Raw genomic sequence first — 23058 nt, 5'->3', positions numbered from 1 at the left:
CACTGTGCTCTAGCTTGGGTGACAGAGCGAGACTGTCTCCAAAAAAAAGAAGTAGAGAGTCAGATTCCATTCCTGGTCTAATCTCATTTGGAGAAGGAACTAGAGATGGCAGGGAGGACTGACGTGGCCAAGTGTGGCTGGTGGGGGTGGTGCTGGTTTTTCCACTGCATTCTCACCCCCCGGCAATATTTCTTGGTTCTAAAGTCTTTAAGTGGCCCCAGACCGTGGACTTGGCTCATTCACAATTAGCCGTGTTCCGCCACCAGGGTGGACCAGATGCGTTCCTTGCCCTCCAGAAGCTCAGGGGCTCAAGGGGGACAGGGGAGCACCACAACAACTGTAGCGTAGCGGGAAGAAGGGTCTGATGGGCCAGGGTGGACCAGCCAACTCCACAGTGTTGGGTCATCCACCAAAACTGAACAGCCAGCCAGCCAAAGTCACCGCGCCTTTTCTCTTCCTCTGGGCTTGGTTGTGGCTTTTCCCCTGGGATCTTCAGGGAGTCCATGAACTCCATGAAATAAGATATGGAATTGTCTGAGTGCCTCTGGGGAGGGCCCTCTGCCCTTATCAGAGTCTCTAAACAGTGAAGTGTTTTCCACTGTATGCAAATCATGCCTCAGTAAGAAAATGATTCAAATAATTGCTTTCATTGATTGTTTACAATTAATTTGTTTTTGAGATGGCCCTGTTCTGTTGCCCAGGCTGGAGCATAGTGGTGCAATCACAGTTCACTGCAGCCTCTAACTCCCAGGCTCAAGTGATCCTCCCACCTCAGGCTCCCTCCTCAGACAGTGGCTCCTCAGCAGAGGCGGAATGAATGTGTCCATGAAATGGAGGCGGGGGCGGGGGAGGACCAGTCCTGTATGCTGAGCTCTGAGCTCTGGGGCAGGAGCTGGGGGCCCCGGCCTGGAGTCATCCACAGAGTGGTCCGGATCATGGGACCCCCAGCCTCTGGAACCCTTTCTGCCTTGATTGGGTGGGGCTTCCAGGCCTCCCCTGCTCTCCCCTCTGGGGGCTCACAGGGGAAACTTGCAGGAGAAGGCCTGCTGTGGAAGCTTCCCAAAGGGCTGGGGATCAACCAAAGGCACCTGCCTGCTCTGGCCCGTGCTGGTATTTTTCATTCTGTTCACCTGGACCCCCATCAGCTCACCATCTGCAGCAGCCACAGAGCAGGACCCTGGAGGCTGGCGTTCCGTTTGCACTGAGCTGCGCCGGCGCTGGAGCCGTCCTGTGCCACTTTGCTCAAATGCCTCATCCAGGCCGTGTCCTTCTCTGAGCCACCAGTCCCGCTCCTTAAAAGCCACAGCCCGCTGTGAATGAGGCGACAGCTGCTCTTTCTTGAGCACTTGTCAATCATCTGATCTGCTGAAAAGCCCTTTGAGGGTGGGACTATTGCTGCCAGTTTACAGATGGGCAAACTGAGTTTTGGACACAGGAAATGACTGCCCAAGGTCACTTAGCTGCCGGGTAGGGAACCCAGACTCAAAACTAGGCCTTCTAGTGGGATTTGCAAGTGCCAGGAGAAACCGCCTTTCCCGCATGCCGGGAACCCCACATGTTCTGGACTGAGATTCTGAGAGTCCGCACGTCTGTATGATCCGGGGCAGGCCATGCTGTTACCCCACAACCTCCTCAGTAGAGTTCCACACATTGTTTACCAAGTTGGCAAGGGGAGAACTGGACCTTGAGGCAGATAGGATTGGTTCTGGGTGATGTGGAAAGTTTTAGAATCTAGGTGGGCTGCCCCTGGGGAGAACAAGCTTAGTAGTGGGCAGTGGGAGGGGAATGGGGACCACGGCTGGGAGGAAGAGGCAGGAGGGTGCTGCCCCATCTGTTTCCTAGGGTCTCACTGGGTGGCTCAGGTCTGTTTCAGAAGAATTTGTGTTTTCTCTGTGCAAGCCACTGGCAGTCCTCTCCAAGACCTCCTCGCTCTGCAGGTTAGCGGTAATTAGATCCCTGCTGCATCTTTCTTGCCTCCCCTACCACCACCCTGGCAGGATATGCTTTTGTGAGTTAATGGTCTCCAGAATGCATCGTGGAAATTTAATCAACGCTCAGACACGCCATACGGCCCAGTAAGACAAACAGAATACCCTGGGTGTTGATAAGATGCTCTTCCCTTTGCAAAGCACGTTAGGATCTGTTATCTCAAGCTGAGGGAATGAGGTGTTTTCAGCTCAGAAGGGCCCATGGTTCTGGGAAGAAAAGTCAGGGCCTCTTTTGTTCTTTTGTCCATGCTGGTGTGACTGTACAGGGTGAGGGCCTGGGCACCCCTGGTCCTGCCAGCCTTCCTATTGCCTGCTCCAGCTTAATTATTAATTTATAAAACCAGAAGGTCGAGTGGGTGATTTCCGCTGGTGGTGGCGGCCACGGAGCACTAGAACATAAAGACTCTTTGTCGTCCCAGCGGTGTGACCTTTGCAGACCGGCACTCTGTCAGGAGCAAGCCTTCCGATGTTGGCACTGCTCCCTGGCAGGTCAGCGGAGGTCTCAGGGCCCAGGTGCCTCCAGGAGGGAGGGCAGGTGGCCAGACCGGAGACAGCAGTCCCCAAAGGGGGGCTGTAGAGGCCAGCTTGTCCCACGTGCTGAGGTTGGAAGAGGGTTCCCTAAGCTCCTCCTGAGCACCTATGCCAAGATCCCAGTGTTCAGAGAACCCTGAGCAAATACCCAGCACTTTCTGGCCTCACCCACCTGGTAGTTCTAAGGGGGTCCCCTGTCTTGCCCTTGCCTGCATTCCCCGAGGACCTCAGCCAGAGTCCCACTGTGGCATACAAGTGGCTTCTCACCACCTGTCCTTTTCCAGCAGATAGATGTGGGTTTATACCATGGTGTTGCCTCTTACTGTCTAGGCAAGGCACTCTGCCTCCCTGAGCCTCAGTTTCCTCACCTGTAAAATGAGAGCAAAAACAGAACCTGTGTCACCGAATGTTGCAAGGATTAGGTAGAATTTGGGCAAAGCTCTTGACCCATCCTCAGTGCTTGAGAGTTATTGGCGGTTACTAATCATTTCAGGAGCTGGCTACGTATCTTCTTTTAAAGGGCATGCTATAAGTTTTTTTTAGTAATTCATTTTTTATATGTCTGCTATCTTGGACATGCCTAAACTTAATCACCATCTCTGCCCTTGTGCTCATAATTGGGGACCTTAATGTATTTTAATTTGTATCACTCCATAGTATTTAAGAACCTACATGTTCATTATTATTTTATGCAGACACTATTAATTCTTGCAACCAGTCTTCCTTATGAATATAGTTTTCTTATTTAATGCATCTTTCCATAGAATTTTCAGTGAGGCTCTGTGAGTTGCAAACTTTGAAAATATTGTTATTTTGCAGGCATGCATGAATGAACATTTGGCTGGGTATAAAATGTAAGGTTGCTGGATATTTTTTTTTTTCCAGCGATTCATTTTTGGTCTTGTTGCTGTTGAGAAATCAGCTGTCAGTCTAATTGACATTTCTTTGCAGAAACCTATTTTCCCTTTTCCCTGTTTTAATATTTTTGTCATTGGTGTTTTGTACATGCAATGTCTAGGTGTGAATTTATTTTTATTTATCCTGGGAATGGTTTATGTTGTTTGATTCTAAAGAAAGTTCATATCTTCCATTATGAAAATATTTTCTTTCCCCTTTCTCTTTATCTTCTCCATTAGTAATTCCTATTAGAAAAATGTTGGTTCATCTCATTCTGTCTGAATGCCTCTTAATCTTTCTTTCATATTTTCTTTTTATTTCTCTGTGCCATATGCTGGGTCATTTCCTTAGATCCATCTTCCAGTTCACTAATTCTCTCTTCATCTATTACCACCTTGCTGCCTTAACCTATTCAATTTCAAAAAAATTTCAATGACTTGTAAAAAAATGTTTATAAGTGCTATATAGTTTTCATATTCACCTCTTTTTCATAGGGTACTGTTCTCCCATTGTTTGTAATAATTTAAAGCCTACTATATAGTCTCTTCTGTTTTGCCTTCTGGGAGTGCTATTCCTTTTGTTAATTGTGTCTGCTGATTCTCCTGTATCATGGTTCATTTGCTTGTATGGTTTGGTTTTTGATTATGAGCTCGTCTTTGGGCTTTTGCCCGACTCCCATCAGCCCTTCCCCCTACTGCCCCACAGGATACCTGTGTGCCTTGGGTTTTAAAAGAGCCTTACACAGTGCATTTGCATTTCTTGTGCTAGGTATCTCAAGGTTTTCACCAGTCTGGAAACACTTTTCACATTAACTCCTTGGTTTGGGTTTCCTGCCCCACAGAGGCTTGGATTTTTCACGAGTGTGTGGCTCGGTCTTAGACTTTGGATTCATTGCAGAAGCCTGCTCTTTCCCCTTTCCCCTGCCATCTCCCTAGCAGAGATGGCTTTCTTATTATTCTGTGGGCCAGTGGGGAATGTTTTTTCTGACCCACCTGATGTACAGAGGCAGCCTTTTGTATTTCAGCTTTTTAGAGGGAGCACAGCTCCAGTTCATGCAGACCCAAGACCTCTTCTGTCACTCAGTGGACTTGAAGCCCCCACCCTTAGCTGTTGGAGCCTGAAACCACTCTAACACCTGGGCTACCTCAGCATCGTCTGTCACTAACCCTGTTGGTTCCCAGTCTCCTCCTTGCCCCGGCACTTGGGTATTGCCCTTTCCTTCCATTTAGCTGGGCATTACATTTGTTTCTTGTTTTATCCAGTGTTTGTAATGGAAGGCAGAATCTGTATTAGCTCCGAGTGGCAGGACCTGGAATTCCTGATCCAAGTGTCCTACTGAAGTAAGCCTTGTACTGTTTTTTCTTTTTTTGAGAGAGAGAGTCTCGCTCTGTTGCCCAGGCTGGAGTGCAGTGGCACAATCTCGGCTCACTGCAACCTGTGCCTCCCAGGTTCAAGTGATTCTTGTGCCTCAGCCTCCTGAGTAGCTGGGATTACAGGCATGCGCCACCATGCCTGGCTAATTTTTGTATTTTTAGTGGAAATGGGGTTTTGCCATGTTGGCCAGGCTGGTCTCAAACTCCTGGCCTCAAGTGATGCACCCGCCTCAGTCTCCCAAAGCTCTGGGATTATAGGTGTGAGCCACTGTGCCTGGCCAGCCTTGTGCCTTAGATAAGCCTGTTTCTGCTTGATTTGGCCTCAGAATAAATCTGGAACTGAAGATAGTTCTGGAAGGCTGTGAAAACCTGCTTCTTAGATGCTCCGAAAGACGCCCACTCGCCCACTCTCAAAATCTCTCCTGATTCACTGTTGCTTTTTTTCCCCTTCATCATCTTTAGTCTTTTTATTAAAATGGAGAAATTTTTCTCTAATTACATAAATGATATGTATTTTCTCTAATTACATAAATGGTATTATTGTTCCATCCCTCCTCAGTTTGGGCATACAGCCTAGCCAATGGCTATGCAAATAGAATCTAAAGTCATGAACCTCGGTCTGAGTCGCAGTTCTGCTGCTCCTAGCTGTGTGACCTTCAGGGAGTGACTTAGCCTCTCTGAGACTCAGTTTCTTTATCTATAAAATGAGTGTGATTACCACCCTAAAAGGGTGGCACAGCCCTAAAGGGAGGCACCCTAAAAGTGAGGACTGAATAAGATAATTCCAGGCCTTTGGCTCAGTCCTAGCCTCTGGGTAAATGTTAACACATGGGGGTTATTATAATTTATTTATTGAGACAGAGTCTCACTCTGTCACCCAAGCTGGAGTGCAATGGTGCGATCTCGGCTCACTGCAACCACCACCTCCCAGGTTCAAGCAATTCTCCTGCCTCAGCCTCCCAAGTAGCTGGGATGACAGACGTGCACCAGCATGCCCAGCTAAAACATATGGTGGTTATTATTACTGCTATAAGGCGCATGGTAAAGAACAGAGCATAGCTGTAGGAAGGGAACATAGATGAGCAAAACAGACTGCGATTTTTAAAGTCACGAGCACCCACTCTGACAGCTTTCTCAGTTGCCTTACTGCTCATGAGAGAAGAGTAGATTCTAAAGTCAATTCACTCTGTCCCAGCTTCCCCTTCAATCCTGAGAATTGGAGGATTCATTCAGGGTAGGAAAAAACCCGCGGAGATCCTGACAGGACCCTTGGTATCCGAGGTTGAAGTAAACACTGCTGACGTGGGCCTGCGGCAGCTCTTACCAGGAATTCCTTGGCTTTCACGCTTACAAAGTGGGTCGAAGTTGGCGTGAAAAGGGTATTAAGGTGCTGCATAAATGCCAGCAATTAATCTTCGAGCTGCTGCTGCTGCTGCTCTGAAGGACAGAATTGAGAGATTTGAGAGCTTCCTTCTCAAGGCCAAGTGCACCCAAATGCATCTTTGGTTAATTTTAACATCCCAGCAGCTAAGAGTGATCTATGATGTATACGAGGTTAGCACATGGCATCCAAGGAAAATGCCAGTGAAGGAGAGAAACTGGCATCCAGCATCATGAAGCACCCTGTGTGTGCCAGGCGTGAGAGGGTAGTCCCCTGTGGAGTGGTCCCTGCAAGGCTAAGGAGGATGTCCCTTCCTGTCTCCCTCCCAAGGCCCAGGGTTAGTCATTGTTTTGGCTGTAGCCACAGGAGGCATGCAAGTTGCTGTGTCCCTGGTGAGCCTAGATCCAGCTGAACAGCCACGATGGTATCATGGGATTACTTAGGGGACAATAATAACAGTCCCGGCAACCCCAGCGTCTCCTGCATCTCCTATGTCTCCCTCCAGATCTTGTGCTAAAGGTGTGCATGATCTTTTTAAAAATTGATGCAAAATTCATGTAACATAAAATTTACCATTTTAGGTTGGGCACTGTGGCTCACACCTGTAATCTCAGCACTTCGGGAGAGTGAGGTGGAAGAATCACTTGAGGCCAGGAGTTTGAGACCAGCCTGGGCAACATAGCAAGACTCTGTCTCTACAAAAGAAAACTTTTAAAAATTAGCTGGATGCTGTGGTGTGCACCTGTAGTCCCAGCTACTCGGGAGGCTGAGGCAGGAGGATCACTTGAGTCTAGGAGTTTGAGGCTGCTGTGAGCCGTGATTGTGCCACTGCACTCCATCCACCTGGGTGACAGGGTGAGAGACCCCCCCAAAAAAGTTACATTGTAACCATTTTAAAGTATACAATTCAGGCCAGGTGCAGTGGCTCACGCCTGTAATCCCAGCACTTTGGGAGGCTGAGGTGGCCAGATCACTTAAGGTCAGGAGTTCAAGACCAGCCTGGCCAACATGGTGAAACCCAATCCCTATTGAAAAATAAAATAAAGTGTACAATTCAGTGGCATTAAGTACATTCACAATGATATGAAAACACCACCACATCTATTTCTAGAGCATTTTCATTGCCCTCCAAGAAACCTCATATCCATTAGCAGTCACTCCCCATTTCCTCCTCTCCCAGCCCCTGGTGACCACTAATCTGCATTCTGCCTGTGCGGATCTGCCTGTCTGGGGCATTTCATGTAAATGGCATCCTGCAGCAGGCAGGCCTTGTATATCTAGCGGTATCCCTTCTTGGAGTGTGACAGGGCTGCCTCCCTTTGTGTTGTGTTTATAACATCTCATCACCTGGATATACCCGTTTTGGTTTTGCACTCACCAGTTGGTGGACATTGGGTGGTTGCCACGTTGGTGGTTGCGATCGTGAATAGCTTGTGGTGGTTTTTCATGGTGTGAACAACCTCACGAGGGAGGAGGTCTTGTCACCTCTGTATCACAGAGGAGGAAGCAGCCTCCGGAGCTCAGGATGACAACTGAGTGGGATGTGTAGCAGAGACTCACAGCAGCCTCCCCCGGCAATGCTGTCAGGAGCTCACCTTTCCATCCGGCTTGGCTCACCTCTGTATTCCGGGATTTCCCCAATGTTTGGGTTGAGTCCTGGCCAATCCTTCAAGAGGCGGCAAGCAGGAGAGTGCTGGGGGTCTTGGAAGTCACCAAGACATTCCCAGTGATGCCTCTTGGTGTCCTGGGGCTGGTGTCCAGGCTGGCACAGCTGGTGGGGCCAGTGGGAGGCAGGGTGGCTTGGGGAGTCCCTGGGGCACGCGAGAAGGCACTCAGCTGTGCTTGCTTCTTCCAGCAGGGCCTTGTCCTGAGCCCTTACACCTTCCCCCTTCCCCACCCTCACCCTGGGCTGCTGCACCTGCCATCTCTGTCTCATCCACACCCACCCTGTCTATTGACAGGCACTTCGGGATCTCGTTCCCTGGCTTGGCGTCCTCTGTAGACTCGGGGCAAGTTCAAATGCCCTGGCCTGATGGATGAGGCCTTTATACTCCCACCACCCCAGCTGCTTCATTCCCTGCCTGTCGTCCACCCACGTTGAAGAGCCCGAGGCTCCCTGAGCCCTGCCTGCTCTGCCTCTGCCGAGGCTATGCCCTCTGCCAGCACCGTCCACCCCACCCCACAACCCCATTGGGCATCACCTCCTACTCCCATCCCCATGGCCTAGAACCTCCACTGCAACCCTGGTGCCCCTTGGCCAGCTAAAGCAGTGTTTACCGTCCTAGATCCTGGCGAGGGGATGTGCATTTCCAGCAGAATGGGGCCGCGCTTTTTGCGTCTGCTTCCCTGGCCTCTAGCAAGCACCTAGCAAACCAGAGGTGCTCAGAGGGCCATGCAAGCACAGATGGGGCCTCGGGGGTGTCTCTCAGGGCCCACACACTCCCGGGGCCCGCAGGGGTTGTGGGAAGAGCAGGCAGTGGTGTGCATGCCCCTCCCCTGGGTCCTGGGACTACAGGCTCACAGAGTCCTGGTGCCCAAAATGGATGGGAGCATGTGCTGACATTCTCTTCCCTCCTGAGTCAGGGAGAGGAGGCTGGACTCCAGGAGGGATTTCAGGCCTGCTCCTCTGCCTCTGGGCCCCTTCTATCCTCCCTGTTCTGGACCATTGTCCTTGACCCCCTACCCTGCGTGGCTCTGCTCCCACTGGTGATGGGTTGCTTAGCACAGCAGGGTGTAAGCAGGTCCCCACAGCCTGATGGCCAGGCAGGCAATGCGCCTAACCCAGCATTCAGAACCCTTTGCAGTCAATTGCCAGTATTTTTTAACCCAGCGGATTTCTGCCTCCTCTTAATGAAAGGGGAAAATCTGGCCTCCCATGGCAGCCCCTTCGACAGGGTGGGGCTCCAGTTCATGCCTACACAGGCCCCTTCTCTCATGTAATGCCTTTCTGACCCTGGAGACACTGAAATTCTCAATCCCACCTTGACAGCATCTGAGGAAGGAATTGGCTTCTATTGCCCCTTCATACCCAAGGTTAAACAGTTTTTACATTGACACCTAATTCACAGCTCATGACATTCACCGTTTAAAAGTATACAGTTCTGTAGCTTTCAATATATTCACAAAGTCATACATCACCACTGTCTGATTCTTTTTTTTTTTTTTTTTTGAGATGGAGGCTTGCTCTGTCACCCAGGCTGGAGTTCAGTGGTGCTATCTCAGCTCACTGCAACCTCTACCTCCTGGGTTCAAACAATTCTCCTGCCTCAGCCTCCCCAGCACCAGGACTACAGGTGCCTGTCAACACATTTGGTTAATTTCTGTATTTTCAGTAGAGACGGGGTCTCATGTTGGCCTAGCTAGTCTCGAACTCCTGACCTCAAATGATCCACCCGCCTCAGCCTCCCAAAGTGCTGGGATTACAGGTGTGAGCCACAGTGCCTGGCCACCACTACCTAATTCTAGAACAACTTATCACCCCCAAAAGAATACCCATTGGCAGTCACTTCTCATTCCCCCAACACCCTTCAGTCCCTGGCAACCATCAATCTACTTTCTGTCTCACTAGATTTGTCTGTTCAGGGCACTTCATATAAATGGGATCATATACCATGTGGCCCTGTATGTCTGGCTTCATTTCTTTTCATTTACCAATGTTTCATTTCTTTTTTTTTTTTTTTTTTTTGCTGAATAATAATCTGTCATCTGGATGTGTCACATTTTATTCACCCATTCCTTTGCTGATGGATGTTTGGATTGTTTCCACCTCTTGGTACTTATGAACAGTGCTGCTTTGAACATTGGTTACAGGTTTCTGGTGTGGACGTACATTTTCTTTTCTCTTGGGTATAAATGGAATTGGCCGGGTGCAGTGGCTCATGCCTGTAATCCCAGCACTTTGGGAGGCCGAGGCGGGTGGATCACCTCAGGTCAGGAGTTCCAGGCCAGCACGGCTAACATGGTGAAACCCCATCTCTACTAAAAATACAAAAATTAATCAAGAGTGCTGGTGCATGCCACCCAGCTACTTGGAAGGCTCAGGCAGGAGAATCATCTGAACCCAGGAGGCAGAGGTTGCAGTGAGCTGAGAATGCACCACTGTACTCCAGCCTCAGCAACAGAGCGAGACTCTGTTTCCAAAAAAAAAGAATTGTTTTGGAGTAGAATTGCTGGATTACGTGGTAATTCTATGTTTAATTAATTGAGGAACTACCCAACTGTTTTCCACAGTAGTTGTACCATTTAAATCCCCGCTAGTAAATGTATGAGAGTTTCAGTTTTTCTACAGCCTCATCAACATCTATTCTTTCTTTTATTTGTCATTGTAGTCATCATGGTTAAAAAATTTTTAACCAGCCGGGCAAGGTGGCTCACGCCTGTAATCCCAGTACTTTGGGAGGCCGAGACAGGCGGATCATGAGGTCAGGAGATCGAGACCATCCTGGCTAACACGGTGAAATTCCGTCTCTACTAAAAATACAAAAAAATTAGCTGGGCATGGTGGGGGGCACCTGTAGTCCTAGCTACTCAGGAGGCTGAGGCAGGATAATAGCGTGAACCCGGGAGGCGGAGCTTGCAGTGAGTGGAGATCGTGCCACTCACTCCAGCCTGGGCGACAGAGCAAGACTCCATCTCAAAAAAAAAAAATTAACCCAAATACAATTATACAACTAATCTCCGTAAATTGCAGAAAAGTTAAGGGACAAATAACCAAATTTAGGGTCAAAGGGAGGAGAGGAGCGAAATGTTCTGTAATTCTACCATCTGAAAACAACTACTATTATTTTGTTATATACCCTTTCCTATTTTTTCTTGTGCACGTGCGTGTATCAATATGAACTTCTGTGTGTAAATGAGATCTTAGTCTGTTGGATTTTCCATGCAACAACATGCCATATGACATTTTCCGATGCCCCACAATATTTAAAAAATACTTATAAAGACTGTGTGGTATTCCAACTTTAGGATGTACCAGGACTAATCTGTCTCGTTTTCTGTGGCTCAGCATTTCCCCCAACTTTTTTTTTTTTTTTTTTTTTTGAGACAAAGTCTCGCTCTTGTCCCCCAAGCTGGAGTGTGATAGCATGATCTCGGCTCACTGCAACCTCTGCCTCCCAGGTTCAAGCGATTCTCCTGCCTCAGCCCCCTGAGTAGCTGGGATTACAGGTGCCTGCCACCGTGCCCGGCTAATTTTTGTATTTTTAGTAGAGACAGGGTTTTACCATATTGGCCAGGCTGGTCTAGAACTCCTGACCTCAGGTGATCCACCTGCCTCAGCCTCCCAAAATGTTGGGATTACAGGCTTGAGCCACTGTGCCCAGCCAATTTCTTTTCTTTTTGTTTTGAGACAGCCCCTTGCTCTGTTGCTTACACTGGAGTATAATCTTGGCTCACTGCAACCTCAACTTCCCAGGCTTAAGTGATCCTCCCACCTGAGCCTCACTAGTCCTCGCCCAGCTAATTTTTTGATTTTTTTTTTTTTTTTTTTGTATGATGGGATCTCCCTGTGTTGCCCAGGCTGGTCTTGAACTCTTGGGCTCAAGTGATCCTCCCACTTCAGCTTCCCAGAGTGCTGGGATTACAGCCATAAGCCACCACACCTGGCCCATTTCCCCAATTTCTTTTTTTCTTTTTTCTTTTTTTTTTTTTTGAGACAGAGTTTTTGCTCTTGTTGCCCAGGCTGGAGTACAGTGGCACGATCTCAGCTCACTGCAACTTCTGTCCCAGGTTCAAATGATTCTCCTGCCTCAGCCTCCTGAGTAGCTGGGATTACAGGCATGCACCACCACACCCAGCTAATTTTTGTATTTTTAGTAGAGATGGGGTTTCACCACGTTGGCCACGCTGGTCTCAAACTCCTGACCTCAGGTGATCCACCAGCCTCGGCCTCCCAAAGTGCTGGGATTAAAGGAATGAGCCACCACACTCGGCCCCCCAATTTCTTACTGCTCTAGATAGGCAACCATGATTACCCTGGTATGTTCAGCTTTATATGCCTGTCTTAATTCCTCAGGGTTTGTTCCTGGGGATCAAGTTCTGGTTCAAAGGGTATATACCTGCGCTGCCCAACACAAATAATAATGTGAGGTGTAATCATGGTAAATTCTCTAGTAGCTGTAATGTAATTACATTATGTAATGTAATTCTAGATTTTCTAATTAAGGCGAGTAAAGAAATTAATGGTGAGATGAATTTTAATAGTGTATTTTATTTAGCCCATTATATTTAAAATATCACTTTACCATATAATCAATATCAAAAGTTATTGCAGTCGTCTACGTTCTTTTTTGTACTTAGTCTTCGCCGGCTGGTGTGTGGTTTCCACTTCAGCACACGTCAGTCTGGGCTCACCACACCTCAGTCTGGGCTCACCACCTTCAAGGGCTTAGCAGCCACTTGGACGGGCAGGTGTGTTCTTTCATGTTGAAGTTTTCAATAGTAAGTGACAGTTCACCTCCATCCCCAAAAGATTAGGCCAGTTAAACTCCCACCAGCCCCATGGACTGGTGTGCATTTCCCTCAGGTTGAAATCTAAAACCAGAAATAAAGAGGTCCAGCTGCCAGGAACCAAGGCCAATCTCGGCCCATCATCCCCATGGCAACTGTGACCTCAGGGCCCTGGAGAAGGGCTCAGAGGTGAGGAGCAAGAAAACTGGAAAAGCTTCCAACCCAGGAGCCCTTGAGGGAAAGACAGGTCCTTCTGTGGGCTTTGGGGCCCTGATGCAGGCAGACATGCATCAGGTGCTTATTCGAGGGGCCCTGTTGGGGGCCCAGGGTTAACCCCGGGGGTGGGGGCGGGGGTTGGGGTGGGAGGTGCGGTTAGGAGGAAGCAGCTCACCAGGCACATCGGGTTAGACCAGCTCCACCTGCTAGGGCCTGGGGTGTTCTGAAAGTCAGTTCCTGAGACTTCAGAAATCATCCTTTCTCTCAGTCACTGTGCCAGAAGAGTCTTGCCTGAGCTGTGAGCTGAGCCCTTGGCTCCAGGGATTTGGGTGTCAAAAAGAGGGTCCCAGAGGTGGGAGGTTGTCTTCCTAATCCTTTGCTTTCAATCAGGCAGGACAGAGGGAGTATGTGTATGTGAGTTTGCATGTGTGTGCTTGTACTTCCCCCCTCCCATCACCCAGGCTGGAGTGCAGTGGTACAATCTCAGCTCACCGCAACCTCTGCCTCCCGGGTTCGAGTGATTCTCCTGCCTCAACCTCCCAAGTAGCTGGGGTTACAGGTGTGCACCACCACGCCTGGTTAATTTTTGCATTTTTAGTAGAGATGGGGTTTCACCATGTTGGCCAGGCAGGTCTCAAACTCCTGGCCTCAAGTGATCTGCCTACCTCAGCCTCCCAAAGTGCTGGATTACAGGTGTGAGCCACTGCACCCAGCCTTGCAAAGCACTTTGGATGCAGTTAACTGGAAACTATTAGATAAACTTGATCTAGGATGATTTATATACCTCTTCCTAGCTGTGGGACCTTGGGCACATCCCGGAGTTCTCATCTCTAGAATTGGCGTAGAATCATACCTACCTAACAGAATTGAAGGAGAGGGTTGTAGCAGCCCAGGCTTATCCAAGTACAGTTGAACACAGAGGCCAGAAAATGGCAATGCTTAGTTAATGTGTTAATGTCTGCCCTTGTTGTTATGATTATTCAGTAATTTGTTTTTTAAATGGCTTTATTGAGATATAATTCACACATCATGAGATTCACCATTTAAATTGAACCCCATAGTTTTAGTATAATCACAGGGTTATGCAACCATCAAAACAATATAATTTTAGAACATTTTTATCTCTCTCCAAAAGAAACTCTGGTGCCCATTAGCGGTGTCTCCCTGTTCTCCCTCTCCAGCCCCTCCCCTCCCTGGCCTCAGGCAACCACTGTTACACTTTCTGTTCCTATGAATTTGTCTCCAACTCCTGACCTCAAGTGATCCACCCACCTCAGCCTCCCAAAGTGCTGGGATTACAGGCGTGAGCCACCACGCCCAGCCATAACTCATCTTTAATAGTGGTTGTTTAGGTGCACTTGTTTAGCTGTAATTTCTAATCATTATTTATCATCAGATCAGTGTGGTTTGGGGGTTAAGTGATCATACAAAGGGAGACAGACAAAAACAACAACAACAACAACAACACAGAACTACATGTTTTCTGCCAGACAGGCTGAGTTCAAATTGTGGGTCTGCCTCCATCAAGGTCAGTGACCTTGAGCAAGTTACATCCCTGCTGAGCCTCAGTTTGTTCTTCTGTAAAGCGGGAATAGTAGGTCCCTCACAGGGTCATGGAAGGAACTGAAGAAGATGATGTGTGCCTGGGACATGACTCAGCCAGTGATGATTCATTAATCGCAGTATTTATGAGATCTCTCAGCCATCCAGATGGGATCATGTTGTAGGCTGAAAATCTTCATTCCAAGATGAATACATGTACATTGTACATTAGAGAAAAATTGGAAAATATAGATGAACCAAAAGCAAAACAGTCTTTCATCCAGGTATTGAGATGAGAAATGATTAATTATTATTTCAGGGAAAATAACTAGGATTTTTAAATTACTTAAACACAGTTGTATATTTTTATGTCTTTTCCACAACATAGAGTTGCGCTTTCTTGGTAGCAAGCTGTTTTTAGGCAGTGTATGTGGAATGTATTTCTATGCAAATACACAACTGTCACTATTAAAGGCAGTATACCTAAAAAAAAATTTTTTTCCTCCCTCTTGCACTCTAAAGGCGGTATACTTAAAAAATTGGCTAACCATACCAAAAAGTGTTCAACCAATCTGTTTTTTGCATTGCTTTTTTTTTTTTTTTTTTTTTCCGGCAGTCTCGTTCTGTTGCCAATGCTGGAGTGCAGTGGCACGATCTCAGCTCACTGCAACCTCCGCCTCCCGGGCTCAAGCGATTCTCCTGGTTCAGCCTCCCGAATAGCTGGGATTACAGGTACCTACCACCACGCCTGGCTCATCTTTGTATTTTTAGTAGAGCCGGGGTTTCGTCATGTTGGTCAGGTCTCAAACTCCTGACCTCAAGTGATCTGCCCACCTCAGCCTCCCAAAGTGCTGGGATTACAGGCGTGAGTCACTGCACCTGGCCCCAATCTGCTTTTGATAGTCACTTAGGGCAAGTCGAATTTTAAGCCATTTTAAAGAGTGCAAAGTTGAACACATTTATGTATTCATATTTTTGTACCTGTTGTGTCTATTATTTTAGGATACATTTCTGCCAAGTGGAATTACAATTTTTTTAAATTTTTTATTCATTTTTCTTTTTTCTTCCCAGATCTCCTTTAGTCAGGGAAGACCAACACTTTTTTTTTTTGTAAATGTTTTGTTGTGATCTAGTACACATCCAGAGCAGTGCATCACTCATAAGCATACAGACAGTTCTTTGAGGTTTCCGAGCACACAACTATGTCAAGTGTATGGAGGTCTAGAAATGGAACATTCCTAGTACCCAGAATTCCCCTTTACACTCCATTCAAGTCACTCCTCCTCATCTCATCCTCCAAAAGTCATTTACAATGTTAGCGTCATCTACAATGCCTCCCTTAAGAGCAGCCACTATCTTGACCTCTGACATTGTAGTTGAGTTTTGCCTGTTTTTGAACTTTATGCAAATAGGATCATAAAGTATGTACACTTTCCTGTCTGGCTGCTTTTGTCTGTGATTATCTATATTGTTCATTTTCGTTGCTGTGTGCTATTCCATTGCTTGACTATACTACACATTAGCACTCTACTCTGCCATTGTTGGGCATGTGGGTAGTTTCCAGTTTAGGGCAATTCCAATGGCACCACCATGACATCTTTGTACGCATGCTTGGGTAAACCGAAGCATGCATTATTTGTGTATTTACCTAGGAGTGGAATTGCTAGGCCATGAAGTATGCCAGTGTCCTTGCTGACATACCTATGATATAAATGGCCATATTTTCCTGCAGAAAGGTAGAAATTGCACTTTGATGATTCACCTCACCGTTCCAAGTGTCAGTGGCTACATCTGTAACAAGAGGATACAGCCCCCTCCTAGAGTGTTGGGAGGAAGAGATGAGCTAATCATTGGAGCTATGCCCACAGGAAGTAGGGAGCCCTCAGTCCGGGTTGGCAGCCTTAATGAACTGCTGGAGATGCTTGAGAATACTGAGCTGTTGATTCTTGAAGAGCCTGAGGCCAAAAAACAATGAGTAGGAAGTGAGGTGACCAGTTGACCCCAGAAATTAACTGTCTTTGTAATGGGAGCAAAACAGGGTTTAGGGGTAGGGAATGCTGGGAGGATTGAGGTGGGAGGTCACATCTCCCTAGTCCAGCCCGTGTTTTGGAAAAGTTTGCGTGAACTGTATAGTCCCCAGGAACCAGACCTAAAGGCCTTGAGCGCCAAGGTACTCCGGGCAGACAGGCAATATTACTTCGTGGTGAAGGCTGGCTTTGGGGTCGCACAGACTCAGAGTTCAGTCCCAGCTCTGCCTCTGTGTGTTGTGGGATCTTAAGTGCTCTCTGAGCTGCAGTTTTCAACTTATAAAACTGAGATAAAGGCCGGGTGTGATGGTTCACACCTGTAATCCCAGCAGTTTGGGAGGCTGAGGTGGGCGGATCACTCAAGGTCAGGAGTTCAAGACCAGCCTGGCCAGCATGGTGAAACCCTGTCGCTACTAAACATACAAAAACTAGCTGGGCGTGGTGGTGTGTGCCTGTAATCCCAGCTACTTGGGAGGCCGGGGCACGAGAATCACTGGAACACGGAGGCAGAGGTGGCAGTGAGCTGAGATTGCACCACTGCATTCCAGCCTGGGTGATGGAGTGTGACTCTGTCTCCAAACAAACAAACAAACAAACAAAAAACCTGAGATAATATCCACTCACTTACTGAGTCGTTTTGGTAATGAAGTGAGAAATGCAGATCATTGTTTAATATGGTGCATTTTTTAGAGACAGGGTCTTACCCTGTCACCCAGATTGGAGTCCTTCCATTTCTTTGCTCCACCAGATTCTCCATACATTTCTCAGTATAGGTTTCCCAGATCACGTCCAACACCAGCCTGAACCCTTATTTCCTCTCGCTACTCATCTGACTCCGAGTCTGTGACTATACAAAGCCCCTTTCTCAGCTAGGATAAAACTCATCTTCTGGAGTGGAAGAGGAAGGGTCAGACAACCAGATGCAATTTTCTCTTGACTGGGCCTGGTGGCTCATGCCTGCAATCTCAGCACCTTGGGAGGCCGAGGCGGGCAGATTGCTTGAGTCCAGGAGTTTGAGACCAGCCTGGGCAACATGGTGAAACCCTGTCTCTCTAAAACAAATAAACAAAAATTAGCCGGGCATAGTGACGCATGCCTGTAGTTGCAGCTACCCAGGAGGCTGAGGTGGGAGGATCTCTGGAGCCCAGGAGGTAGAGGCTGCAGTGATCCGTGATGCTGATCATGCCAGTGTATTCCAGCCTGAGTGATGGAAGTGAAACCCTGCCACAGAAAGCAAAGTTTCTCTTTAGTGGGCTAGGGAAGGTCAGAGGCTGGGAGAATGGCCTGCTTCATGACTGCCCTGTCTCTGGGGCTATTAGTAATAGTTGTATTATTATTACTAAGGCAGTTGGAACTGATCACTGCAGAGCTGTGTTTCTGGGAAGAATGGGAAATCCTTTCTGCTGCTTCACCTGGCACTCACTTTTGCCATGGTGGGAGACGCTTTGAGAAGGGGTGCGGCAGCCGGTGGGGATGGGGCAGAGGAATACCTACAGCCTCCCTCTGACAGTCAGTGATGTTTTCTTCTGTCTTGTTTTTCTCTCTTTCCCCACTTCTCAGTCTCATCAGATCAGATTGAGCAGCTCCATCGGAGATTTAAGCAGCTGAGTGGAGACCAGCCTACCATTCGGTAAGGTCGGCAGTGGGTTTGGGTGCTGGGTGGGGCCATGCCCTTGCAAATTTCTTGTCCTGTTTCTTTCCTTGAGTGCTGAGTGGTAGGGGGAGGGTGGTAGTTTTTTCTTTCTTTGGAGATGGAGTCTCGCTCTGTCGCCCAGGCTGGAGTGCAGAGGCGCCATCTCGGCTCACTGCAAGCTCTGCCTCCTGGGTTCATGCCATTCTCCTGCCTCAGCCTCCTGTAGCTGGGACTACAGGCGCCTGCCACCATACCTGGCTAATTTTTTGTATTTTTAGTAGGGACGGGCTTTCACCGTGTTAGGATGGTCTCCATCTCCTGACCTTGTGATCCACCCACCTCGGCCTCCCAAAGTGCTGGAATTACAGGCATGAGCCACTGTGCCCAACCAACTGTAGTTTTAATGCTTCTGGTCTCTTCCAAGACAAGATGTTCCTAAACAGTAAGGAAAGAACCACTTCTGTTTCTGTGAGGATCACACAATTATAAATTATAACTAGCGTGGAAGCGAGGAAGGGCTCTTCAGCCACCCCCTGCCTCACCCTGATTCCTCGGATGGAATGTACTTGGAATCTCAGACACATATGGAGGACCTGTTAGATCCCAGGATCCTGCCAACTGCCAGACACACAAAGATGAATCAGTTGTGGTAGAGCGCAACTTAGGGGCTTGGGCTGTCATCAGAACCTCTGTCTTTTGGCTCCCCTTCTTTAGGGTTAGTTCCAGCCTCAGGCAAGATGGGGGTGGCTGCCTCAAATTTCTGTTAAGGAAAATCAACCTTCTGCATTATGTTTTGTTAATCTTTTAGATACCCTTTAGGTTGCTTTTTAATGAAGAGGAATGAGGAATGCCTTAAACTGTATTCTGGTTGAATTATTTGTTATTTGGGTATTTCTAACTTTTTTGAAACACGGTCTCGCTCCATTGCCCAGGCTGGAGTGAAGTGTTGCGATCATAGCTCACTGCAGCCTCAATCTCCTGGGCCCAAGCGATCCTCCTGCCTCAGCCTCCCAAGTAGCTGGGACCACAGGCATGTGCCATCACACCCAGCTAATTTTTTAATTTATTTTTATTTTCGTAGAGACAGGGTCTCACCGTGTTACTCAGGCTGGTCTTGACCTCCTTGACTCAGGTGATCCTCCTGCCTTAGCTTCCCAAAGTGCTGGGACTACAGGCATGCACCACCATACCGGCTAATTTTTTAAAGTTTTTGTAGAGGTGGGGGTCTCACTATGTTGCCCAGGCTGGTCTCAAACTCCTGGCCTCAAGCAGTCCTCCCATTTCTACCTCCCAAAGTGTTGGCACTACAGGCATACACCACTGCACTAGACCTGTTAATTGTTTTTTGTTTTTGTTTTTTTTTTTGGAGACGTGGTCTTGCTCTGTTACCCAGGGTGGTCTTGAACTCCTGAGCTCAAGCAGTCCTCCTGCCTTAGCCTCCTGAGTGGCTGGGATTACAAGCGAGTGCTGCTTGAGTTACTAACAGCTAGGTTAGTGAGAGGTCCTTGCCAGTGACTTGATCATCATACAGAGTTCATGAGGAAGCTTCAAGTTGAACAAATTTCTTTTTCTTTTTTTTTTTTTTTGAGACGGAGCCTCACTCTGTCGCCCAGGCTGGAGTGCAGTGGCGCAATCTCCGCTCACTGCAAGCTCCGCCTCCCGGGTTCACGCCATTCTCCTGCCTCAGCCTCAAGAGTAACTGGGACTACAGGCGCCTGCCACCATGCCCAGCAAATTTTTTGTATTTTTTAGTAGAGACAGAGTTTCACCGTGTTAGCCAGGATGGTCTCGATCTCCTGACCTCATGATCCGCCCATCTTGGCCTCCCAAGGTGCTGGGATTACAGGCGTGAGCCACCGCGCCCGGCAAGTTGAACAAATTTCTACTATAAACTTCTAACAGATGTAGTTTCCTAAAATAAGCATTCGGAGTCTCAAGGTTACAGCTTGTTGGAACTTTGAAACAAACCTTTTAATACTCCAGGAAACGCTTCCTTCTTACTAAACACACTTAAATTTCCCCTAAGTTTTATGGAAACTGACATATAAATGTCCACTTTCTCTTGTGTGTCTAAACACAGGTGTATTGTTAATCCAGTATATTTTATTCTTAAGTCAATTTCAAGAGCTCAGATTCTGACGGTCTGTTGGTTGTTGTGGCCTCTGGTCTCAGTTTGATTGCATCCAAGGCCGACTTAAAGACAATTAAGACTTATACCTTTAATTCTACACATCTAGCCCACCAAGCCCAGTGGAGGGGAGAGAACCTGAGCCCAGCAAAAGAGTCACCTGGCTTCTCATTGGCTCTGATGGGGTCACGGACCTGAGTCTGAGCCAATCGCCATGGCCAAAGACCAGACATACAAATGTTTTCCTCCAGAGCAGTAAGGTCCTGGGGCCTGTGGTCAGCTCAGCATCCCCCAAGGGCAGGAGTGGAGGGTGGGTGGTTTCAGTCAGGGCAAGGTGAAACCTCCTTGGGCCATAGGCTGAGGAGTGTGTAGGGTAACACAAGTCGGCCAGGCACTGAGTTCTAACAGAGTGGCACATATGGACTCTGGATGTTGGAAAATAGAGTGTCAAGGGTATGCCTTGCTTGTTCCTTCAGAAGTTCATGAGCAGTCTGGGCAATATAGCAAGACCCTTTCTCTACAAAATGTTTAAAAATTAGCCAGGTGTGGTGATGCACACATGTAGTCCTGGCTACTTGGGTAGCTGAGTCTGGAGGATCACTTGGACCCAGGGGTTCAAGGCTGCAGTGAGCTCTGAGTGCACCACCACACTCCAGCCTGGGCACCAGAGCGAGACCCTGCCTCTTAAAAAGTTCGTGAGCATCTGCTCTGCACCAGGTGCTTGGTACCTATGCTGGTAGAGGCAGCCACTGTGGAGCTCACTGTGGAGGATGTGGGAAGGCAGAGCCCCTTTGTCCTCAAGACAGTTTTCCAGCAAGTGGAGCCCCCAGCCCTGAAACAAACCGCCTTGGGCTTACTGTTATGCATCTGATGTTAGGTCCATCCAAGCTTGAGTGGTGAACTTTAGGTTCATATTCTACATGCATAGAGATGCAGAGGCAAAAACCCAGGCTTCGGAGTCCAGCTGTATTAGAATCCTTCATGCTATTGGCTCTGTGGCTTCGGGCCGGTCACTTCATTGCTCTGAGCCGGTCTCCTCATCTGGAAAGTGAGTGGGATTTGATTTGAGCGTTAAAAATGAGCAGTGGGCCAGGCGCTGTGACTCACACCTACAATCTCAGCACTTTGGGAGGCCAAGGCTGGAGGATTGCTTGAGTGCAGGAGTTCAAGACCAACCTGGGCAACACAGTGAGACCCCATCTTTAGGGGAAAAAAAGAGCAGGTGCAAGCAGGACAATTTAGCTCTAAGCTGGGTTCACAGGCATTTGACAAATGGGACTGTTATTATTCTGCCCCATCCTGAGGGTCTAATCTGAGTGTGGTGGGGGCCCAGGTGCTGTGTGAGGAGGAGGATATGATGCCGTTGGAGGCCCCTCCCACTTTCAGGTTCCAGGCGCTGAGCCCCTGATGCATTGCCTAGCACCCTATCATAGGCTTATGAGGGGACGTACTAAAATGGCATTCCCTACAATTTTTTTTCCAACTTGAGTGTGCTCGAATCACCTGGGAATGTTGTTGCCATGCACGTTTTGCTTCTGCAGTTCTGGGGTGGGACCTGAGACTCTGCATTTGTAACAAGTGCCCCCCTTGCCAGGCACCGTGGACAGCACACAGTAGGTCTTCCATGGTTCAGTGGGTGCAGCGTTCTCCTCCTGCAGGAGCTGAGCTGGCGCAGCCTCTGTGCTGATGGCGCTGGGCTCCTACCTCCCAGGCCTTACCTGCCCAGGCTCAGCTTAGAAATGTGAGCCGTTGGTCCTGCCCTGCCACCCCAAACCCTGTTTGCCCCTCTCCTGCACACCGCTCCCCAGGACCTCATATGTAGCGCCCTTGCACAAGCCCTCAGTGTGCCTGCCTGGCAGGGTCACTTAAAGGAGCCAGTGAGCAACCTCCGCTCAACAGCCCTCTGTGGCTCCCCAGTGCCATCAAGGTCATCTTCGTGTTCTTTAAGTGGGACTCACGCAGGTGTGTAGATGCTAGCTTCTGCTTTGCTGAGGCCTCAGTGTGGACCACAACCTCCAAGAACCTCTCCTGCCCCCGGAAGCCCCACAGCCTCCTCCTGGGGGTGCTCCATCCAACATTCACAGCACAGAATTATAACTGCCTCCCATCCCCTTGCCCCAGCAGACTGTGGCTTCTTGGTGGGGGCAGGAACTGATTGCCTTTTTCCTTGGCCAAAATACTGAGTCCAGGGCCTGTAACACAGTAGGTGCTGTGAGAGTAGTTAAATGAACAAGTGAAGGGATGAATAAATGAATGAATGAAAGAACAAAGGAATGAAGAGTGAATGTAATGACTCACAGAATTCTTTCCAGCACAGAAAGCATGGCCTACGTGAGGCCTGTTGTCATTAATAGTACTTCCCTTACTAGGTTGACGTAATCCAGGTGAAAGACTTTAGCAGGGGTCTTGGCACATAGAAACAGCTCCCAAATGTAAGCGCTTATTATTTGAACCTGTTTTATGTGCTACACAGCAGGAGCGTGTTACTTCGATCTTTTTTTAAAAAAATTTTTGACAGAGTCTCGCTCTGTTGCTCAGGCTGACGTGCAGTGGTGCAACCTCGGCTCACTGCAGCCTTGACCTCCCAGGCTCAAGTGCTCCTCCTGCTTCAGCCTCCTGAGTGGCTGGGACTACAGGTGTGCGCCAGCATGCCTGGCTCATTTTTTGTATTTTTGTAGGGATGGGGTCTTACCCTGTCTCCCAGGCTGACTTCAGTCCTACAGAACGCCACAGGAGGTAGAGGTAGGGATGCTCACTCTCCCCATTTTACAGATGGGAAAGTAAGGCTAGAGAGACAGGCCAGGTACCTGGCCCTGGGTCACACAGCTGGGAGGAGCTGGGATTTGAACCCAGTGCCAAGATCTTGCTGTAGGAAGCTGGGGCATTGCCTTGTTT

At 48.4% G+C, this 23058-nt stretch overlaps 1 protein-coding gene across 2 annotated transcripts in view; it reads left to right on the top strand.

The window, feature by feature from the left end:
* Positions 1-23058, top strand: part of TESC (tescalcin) — a 61534-nt gene that overhangs the window by 6159 nt on the left and 32317 nt on the right. For both annotated transcript variants that reach the window (XM_021922999.2, XM_003907219.3), the window contains exon 2: positions 17963-18032. In XM_021922999.2, coding sequence (XP_021778691.1) covers positions 17963-18032 — 70 coding nt within the window. The remainder of the gene's footprint in view (positions 1-17962; positions 18033-23058) is intronic.

Source organism: Papio anubis, chromosome 9 (assembly GCF_008728515.1).
Source record: "Papio anubis isolate 15944 chromosome 9, Panubis1.0, whole genome shotgun sequence".
In the NCBI taxonomy this organism is placed as follows: Eukaryota; Metazoa; Chordata; class Mammalia; order Primates; family Cercopithecidae; genus Papio; species Papio anubis.
The sequence above is the reverse complement of the archived record's forward strand: the minus strand, read 5'-3'. Positions and strand labels throughout refer to the sequence as shown.